The following is an 8,356-nucleotide window of genomic DNA, read 5'->3' as shown; positions in this document are numbered from 1 at the left end:
ATATGTTTAGACTCTGTCATGAACTACAAGATTCTCTTTAATGCCTAGTGTGAAAAGTACCTTGTTTATCCTGACATGATTTATTTCTAAATTGTACTATTAATGAACTTGAATGTCATTTAATATTTTAAGACATTGACCTTTTCATATCATACAAATCCATTGCCAAATGATTGTTCCATTAGTTCATGTTTTACATGATGATCAAGTATCTTTATACACTACTGGAAAAGCCCACCCTGTAGGTACATTGTAGTAGTAACACCACTTCAAAGCGCCTCTAGGTCAGTTTATAAATATGTTTCATGAAACATTTTTGAGAACGTGTCAAATTGTCACAATATTAAACACACTTATAGTATCAATAGTGTTGTAAAGATATTTCTTAACATGCTATTTGAAATCGTTTCAACATTACACGGATTTAGACACACTTCTAAGCATCGTTAACCTATAGACACATTGTAATGCGTATCAGACATTTATCTATATCCATTTAAAGATATTTTTTACATAATTGTAGAAGGATGTCAACTTGATACAAATTTAGACACGTTTTCAACACATGTGTAGTAGCATGTAGACACATTGTAAAGCATATCAATATGTCCATAGGAACGTAAAGCCACCCAAAATTAAAACAAAAATTATTAAGAAACAGAAGCCACCTATCAATTTTAAACCAATTACATAAAAACATAAAAAATGAAAACCAAAAATAGAAAGAAAAAGAAGCCACGAAAAGTGAAAATGGAAAACACAAAATTTGAACCCAAGACCAAAATGAAAATTGGTGCATGCAGGGCTTGTACCAAGACCAAAAGCTATAGACTTGCACGCTTAACCACCAAGCAACATGTTAAACTGTTTTAAATTGTGGCAATTTTATTTAATTATCTCAACATTGTTGGTGTGGCGTCCATGTGTCAGCTATTCCAATGAAATGTTTTACTATAAAAGAAACTCTGATGCTTCAGGGAATTGAACCCGCACCCTTAGCTAGCATGAACCCATCACATGATTAAAAAAACACGAGTAAAGAATATGGCTTGTATTCTTCCACTTGAGTAGAGAATAAAAATATTTTATATGACAATGGTTTAGGATTTAGGGTATTCTTCCACCCTAGGTAACATGAACCCATGATATTTTTTGTATGGCAATTTCTATTATTTTAGATTTTTACATATGGTTTGTGTTCTTCCACCTGATGTAATTTTATGTAAAAATCTATGTTTTTGCAGAACAATCAGTGATGTAATTTTATAGTTTCTAATATTATGATAAATATAAGGTTGTATCCAAATTTAAGTTTCATACAAGTTCAAAATATTATGAGGTATCCTTTTTTGAACAATATATGGTGCCACTTTATTAAAATTATTAAATTTTTCTAATCACAAGCTTACTGACCAAATATATATTGTCATGTTAATTTGTAGAATTTTCTGACCTAATTTAGATATTATTGCAATTATTGTGGTAATTTGGAGATTTAATTATCCCTATAATGCAATTATTTTTTTTCAAACATAGGCTAAAATAGAATATATGAACCTATATATAATTTTTCTTTCATCTTATTTGAAGTACGCATAGTTCAATTTGGAATTTGTTTCATTAACATGTAGAAATTCGTTTGACATATAGAAAATATTAAGGATTTAAATCGATGCTCCATGATGTAAATCGATGCTTCCAGCATTTGATTGAGTCCTCGGAAAATTAATTGAAAGGTGAGTTAATTAAGGAACGAGAAAGATATGTACCACCAATTGCATGTTACTATGATACATGACAATTGTTTTGATTCATGAAACATGACACGAGAGCCAGAGACTACCACATCACAATGAAACCTCAATAGCATTCCACACAAACATATATACATACAAAGCAGGCAATACAATACATACTGATACACAACTGACAGACAGCCTCTTGTCCTGCCAAGCATAACCTCTGCATCTACCAAATCTAGGGAAACGTCACCCAGATTTATTAGAGAAATCAAATGCCTAGTAGTAACATATACAGAGCACATACAACAGCTACAACTTCTAATGTCAAGAGCTCCTTCAACTTGCGGTGACCATTTAGATGATAACCTAACCGCTGGATTAGATTGCTAGTGAGTCAGGGAGGGTTGAAAGCAAATACCAAGTAAACCAAGATGTTGTGGTTTACAGGGTCTTCTACATGAACACAGTTCAGGATGGAATCTTGGAAATGTGGGATGGAGGCCAAAATCCGATGAAACCTGGAAGGCAACAAAATCTGTGGCAGTTTATGTATATGACAAATCACCTTTGTGTTAATTAAACCTTTGCTTTAGCTCCAGATTGTTCTATCAACATGTACATGTACATATAATTGCCAAATTTGTTTTATAAGGATATATTGCCGAACTTAGAATTCAAATGGTTACATAGCAATGACAGCAAATTAGTAGCTCTCAGCAGCATTGTAAACAAGGAGCAAAAGCCTAGAATCCATGAGTTTGAGCCAATCACATGAATAGATATATGGAGGACAAACAATAGGAAATACTAAGATGAATCTCTTTTATATATCTATAAGTCGAACCTCTAGAAATCCTAGGATGAGCAAATAATATATTAACACCAATGTAAACTTATGCTTTCAAAACTACTACAAAGCATGCCCAACCATTCAAATCACTTGGCATGGACAAATAATGGGATATATCAAATATGCATATGTGTTATATGTGTGTTCATGCCACATATGAATATCTATTTCTTTACCCTACATATGAAAATGATTTAGACCAGTTTCCAGCTACAAGATACAGATCAGTATTTTCTAAAGAATAAAGTTCAGCTATGTTAACAACTTACACATACATGAGCTTCTTCTAAGGAAATGTCAACACCATGCTGAAGATACAACTAATACTCTGTTCTTCCATCCAAGGTAAAGGACACCACCTCTTTCCTCAAGCCTGTAGCAGCTGTTGTAACTCCGCAACAGTGTGTTGATGGTGTTGTTCACTACTGAACTCAGCGGGTAAGGCCTAAATCCAGCCATAGCAAATCTTGCCTTCCATTTTCCAAACAGTTCATGCCTCTCAACTCTTTCAGCACCCTCGCATGCGATTAAATTAACAATATCCCTTGCAACACAGTGCTGTTCCGCACTCATCCTCCTCTGGTCATCCCTTGGGAGAGCAACATCTATCGACTCGAACATGGCAGTATAGTAGTTAAGAGTTTCCATGTACCTTGGGAAGAATGGAGCTGTGTTTGTATTTGATTCCTGCTCAACGAGAGTAACAACCCTAGGATTGATGCTCTTGATCATTCTTATAATCCTATCTCGATGATTTTCCATGCTTACGCTTTCATCAGGAACATGATGCAGCTGATAGGCAAAATTGACAGCAATAATCTCCCCAGGTCTTAACGCAAGATGCGCAAGCTGAACCTCATGGCTAGCAGCTGGAACAGCATTGAACTCAAAGGGAAGACCACACGACTGAGCAACACTATGCAATCTCCTCCCAACTATATCAAGCCCGCCCCCTCTGGCATAAGCAGAATTTGAGTCATCAATACCAGTGATTTTAATGTATGGTGGACCCCCAGGCCTTGCAGCAAGGGCCTGTATCAGAGTAATCCACTGGCTCCCCTGAGCAATTTGGAAGTCAATGATGTGAACAAAGTTCTCTCCCTTAATAGCCTCGGCAATGGCACCATTCGCTGACATATAACCAAACTTGAAGAATGGACAGATCTCATAAAGGAGATGCATGTATGACATGAGCTCAGAGCTTGTAGGTTCTTTACATTTCAAAGATTTATATAGCATACTGCCAGAGGAAGAAAGTCTTGCAACAATTCCTTCCAACATATATGCTCCAAGTCGTTGCATTGGATCTCCTGATACAGATACGAGCTGACCCAGCTCAGATATAAGCAATTCTGTTGCAAAGACATCATTCTCTGCAACAGCCTTACCACATGCAATGATTACTTGCTTCAAGTCTCCTGCATCAATTCCCAGAAGTTGTCTCCAGTTGTCTGGTCTCAATTGAACATTGGCTTGTAAGAAGCTCTCAGGGCTGTCAGAAGTAATGTCCAATTCAGGTCCAAGAATGGCATTCTCTAACTCTTTTAGTTTAATTTGGAGATCCGCAACTTCAGTAAGACAGGAGGCACTTGGGGGAGAACTATATGTGCGGTCTGAATGGCTATCATGCTGAGACAGGGGGCTCCCACTTAAAGGGGAAATGCTGTGAGAAGATGTGGAGCTTTGTGCAGGATAAACACCATTTGCTGAGGATGATTCCAGAGTGCAGTACTGTGCTTCAAATATTTGAGTGTTGGAACTATTAATCTTCTGCGATCCATCATCGGGAGAAGAGTGGTGATGATCTAGATTATTTTGCATCACATGAAACCTATCATTTTCTTCTACAGTTGCTGAGTTATTGTAGTACGGCATTTGAGAATCTTCTGAAATTTCATATGGACGGTTAGAATCCCTAGCTGACATACTATCCTTGGTGAACTTGTAGGTAAAAACTTAGCAGGGAGCAGATCCTGCCATCTTTATCACCATTGTATTCGGTGTTGTCATGTCATCCACTGAAAATATACAAGATTATGGAATTCAACTAAGAAAGTAATAAATAAGGGCATTCAAATATCATGAGAAGAAACTTAGCTTTGAATGTAACACCTGAACTCATATCAGCTTTACACGGACATGTGGTCTTTGAACTATATTGTATTTTCAAAGGCATAAAACAAAATTCAACCATTATCACTTCTAGAACCAACTAATGAGAATCCATATAGTTTCTTATCCAAAACGAGCTACGTTAAACCATGGATTTACAGGTAGCTAAATTTAATAGTAAGCTGACACTAACAGTTAGTAATTGCGTAAATTCATAATAATCAAGGAAGTCAATAAGCCTAGAAATTGAAATAAAGACTGCATTACCATAACTTATGATCAACCATCCGTTCAAACACTACATATGGGAAGATTTCATGTCACAGTTAACATTTAAAACTCCATAATAATCAGATGTAATAACTCCATTACATTTCACATGTAACAGGAAACATGGTAATCGGTAATAGCTCACTGGGTTCCTCCAACGTAACAGATATTTAAGAATATATCAAAGTATGAACTATAATAACGTACTGAAATGTAGAAACCAACAAAAGAAGTTCTTAGAATTAAAAATATTTCATTGAGAACCTAAACACATTACACTGATGACGTATGACCTAAAGCCTCGAAGTAGTAGGAACAGGATGACAAGAATTGCCTGCCAAGCCTGTTGATTCTAGCAAACTTGATTACAGAGTCACAGAGTTAAGGACTCTGTATTCAGTAGAAGTAGGCCAATTATAGTCTTTTTTCCAAAAGAATGAGACTGTAATCAACTTCGGCAATCAACAAGGTACTGTATTTTATTCCTAGGTGTGGAGGCCCTTTTCGGTGTGGTTTTGTAGATCCTAGGTAAGTGAAAATTGAGAATTAACTCAGCAAACGCTGCATACAAAACAGAGAACCGACGAACCGTGAACTAGAATGAAGACCATCGAGCAAGGCCTATCACTGCAAAGCTACGGACATCAAGCAAAATCAACAACAAGAACCAAAAGGGGAAAAATCCCCCCAATAAAACCGAAAACAATTACTGCAGGGAGGGAAGGCATACCATCAAGAAATAGGAGTCCCCAGGCGATTCTTGAATCTCTTTTGACCAGCAAGAAACGACTCACGGACCGCGGTACTCCAAGCCCAAGGACCGGGCCTCAGCTGAAGAGGGGTAGGAAGGAAAGAAGAGAGACCCTTCAAGGGGGTGGAGGGAGAGCGAGTGCGACGGGGGAAGACGACGACTGCTCAGTGATGGGGATTGATGGCTGGATCGGTGTGGTGTAAACTGTAGAGGAAAAGAAGCCATTTATCGGAGAAAAAAAAAGGAAAAAAACGAGCCGCGGGGACGAGAAAAATTGGGCCTTTGCGAGGGAGGGAGGGAGGAACAGACATGACGGCGACCACAACGAGACGACTGTGCTCCTCCGTTTGTGGTGTACTACCACTTTTTTTTTCAAAAGCTTGGTGTACTACCACTACACACACTCAATCCTTTTTTATTATTTTATTATTATTGTTAGGATGACCATAAGAGTGACATCCGTCCCGGCCGACGATGCTGAATGGAATCTGATTCGTGTTGTCGTCTTGCCGGTTTCTCCTGCGCATTCGCGTTGAAGCGAAAGCAACCCTGAATGTGTTGAGATCCTACGAAATTGGTACTGTTCCGAACTGAAAAGCACTGTAGCACTTTTTATTTGTTTATGATAAATATTATTCTACTATGGGGTAACTATGCTCAAAAGATTCATCTCGAAATGTACATCTAAACTGTGAAATTAGTTATTTTGTTTACCTATATTTCATACTCCATGCATACGTCTTTTGGTATATTTAATGATTCGATGTGATTGTGATCCACATTTAATAAAAATTTTAGAATTTCAAGTCAAATTCTGGGGATCCAAACACAGCTCCAGCCTGTTTTACTGCTACTGTTTCTGATTTGCCGTGTTAGATAAGGATAATGCACCCAATCAACTCAGGGCGTGATTAGTTCGCCAAAATTTTTGGATTCGGCTACTATAGCATTTTCATTTTTATTTGGCAAGTATTGTTTAATCATAGAAAAATTAGGTTCAAAAAATTCATCTCATCATTCACTACCAGAAAACGGCACATTCGTCCCTGCACGTCAGTACCGGGCACACTTTGATCCGGTACAAAAGGCTCAATTTAGTACCGGGCGATACGCAGTGTCCTGAGAGCCGAATAGTACCGGCTGGAACCACCACTGAAGTCGAGAAGTAATCATTTAGTACCGGCTCGTGGCTACAGCCGGTACTAAATAGTACCCTGAAAATTTAATACCGGGTAGAGACACCACCCGGTGCAAAAGATATCCTATTTGTACCGCACGGAGCGTTCGTCCGGTATTAACGTGACCGAACAAAAAAAATCTTCTGACAAACGAGCTGTGCATCTGACATACGGGTGGTGGGCAGAGGCCTTATCTTCTCCCTTTTCCTCTCATCTCTTCACTCTTCTCTCCAAATTCCTTCTCTCCATTCTCGAGCAGGACCTCCCCGGCGTGTGGCGCCCCCCGGCCGGCCACCGCATGGCGCCAGAGGCGCGCGCGGGCAGCGCGGCGCGGCCCCGGCGACGGACGCGCGCGGCGAGGCCGCGGTAGTGGAGCCGGCGCGGGCGGCCGCGGCCCGGCCCCTGCAGAGGCTCGCGGGCGGCGCAACCAGGCCACGGCGGCGGAGGCACACCGGCGGACGCGGCCTGCAGCAGTGGCGGAGGCACGCGTGGGCGCGGCCTGCACCGGCGGCGGAAGCCACCGGCACCGGCGGCTCCCAGCATGCCCATGTTTTTTTTTGCATTCTCGAATGTTGAATCTTTTCTTTGCGGATATCGTGCTGTATAATTTTTCTTATAATTATAGATCTTTATAATCTTGGCTTCAATATTGTAATCTAAGTTAAGCTTTTTCGGATCCTCATCCTTTTCTTTTGCTCTCAATGTTTTTGCCACTGCTTATGTCTTTTGCTCTGTTCTTGAAGAACAAAGGTATGTTCTGGTTCTTGAAGAATAGAGAAAAAGACGGAGCACAATGGTAGAAAGAAAACAAGAGGAGAGAGAAAGAGATGAAGAGCGGGAGAAGTAATTTAATTTTTTTCGCAAAAAAATTTTTAGTACCGGTTGGTGTTCTTGACCGGTACTAGTACTAAATGCCAGTGCATTTAGTACCGATCGGATAGTACCGGGAAGGGAACCGGTACTAACCAAGGGTTCCCGTTCGGTACTAATGGCTAGTTTTCTAGTAGTGATTTGCTAAACTTTGCAATTGATTATTTTTTAAATTATATTTAATGCTCCATGTATGTGTCCAAAAATTCGATATGATGGGAAATTTTGAAAATTTTTGGGCACTATCAGACCCGGGGCAGCGGGACTGCTTATAGGCATAAAATATTCTAGAGTAAGGGATAGCTCATGGATATACCTTACTTCTGTTGTAACTACCCGAATAGGTGTAGAATTAGCTGTAGTACAAAGGAAACTATCCGATCGTGTTGTAGTAAGACTCCAACTGTACTCGACTAGGACTTTTCATGTAACCCTGTCCCCCCGGATATATAAGGGCGGGCAGGGACCCCATCAAAATATCATCAACACCTAAGGCAATACAAACAATCACACATGATGTAGGGTATTATGCAACTCACGGCTCGAACCTGTCTAAATCTTTGTGTTCCTTGCACCGTCGAGT

At 39.6% G+C, this 8,356-nt stretch overlaps 1 protein-coding gene across 4 annotated transcripts; it reads right to left on the bottom strand.

Annotated features, from left to right (window-relative positions):
- Positions 1 to 1,745: 1,745 nt before the first annotated feature.
- LOC120688362 (scarecrow-like protein 21) lies at positions 1,746 to 6,069 on the bottom strand. 4 transcript variants are annotated; one of them, XM_039970659.1, is made up of 3 exons: positions 5,705 to 6,069; positions 2,868 to 4,610; positions 1,746 to 2,260 (listed from the first exon to the last, which is right to left on the bottom strand). In XM_039970659.1, the coding sequence occupies exon 2, from the start codon at positions 4,516 to 4,518 to the stop codon at positions 2,890 to 2,892; it is 1,629 nt and encodes a 542-aa protein (XP_039826593.1). In that variant the 5' UTR covers positions 4,519 to 4,610; positions 5,705 to 6,069; the 3' UTR covers positions 1,746 to 2,260; positions 2,868 to 2,889. The 4 variants fall into 4 exon arrangements, with proteins under 4 accessions (XP_039826593.1, XP_039826592.1, XP_039826591.1 ...); XM_039970658.1 differs by having other exon boundaries at positions 1,746 to 2,277; positions 2,862 to 4,610; positions 5,705 to 6,037; XM_039970657.1 differs by having other exon boundaries at positions 2,862 to 4,610; positions 5,705 to 6,037.
- Positions 6,070 to 8,356: the final 2,287 nt, after the last annotated feature.

The sequence above is a fragment of the Panicum virgatum genome, chromosome 9N (assembly GCF_016808335.1).
Source record: "Panicum virgatum strain AP13 chromosome 9N, P.virgatum_v5, whole genome shotgun sequence".
NCBI classification, from domain to species: Eukaryota; Viridiplantae; Streptophyta; class Magnoliopsida; order Poales; family Poaceae; genus Panicum; species Panicum virgatum.
The sequence above is the reverse complement of the archived record's forward strand: the minus strand, read 5'-3'. Positions and strand labels throughout refer to the sequence as shown.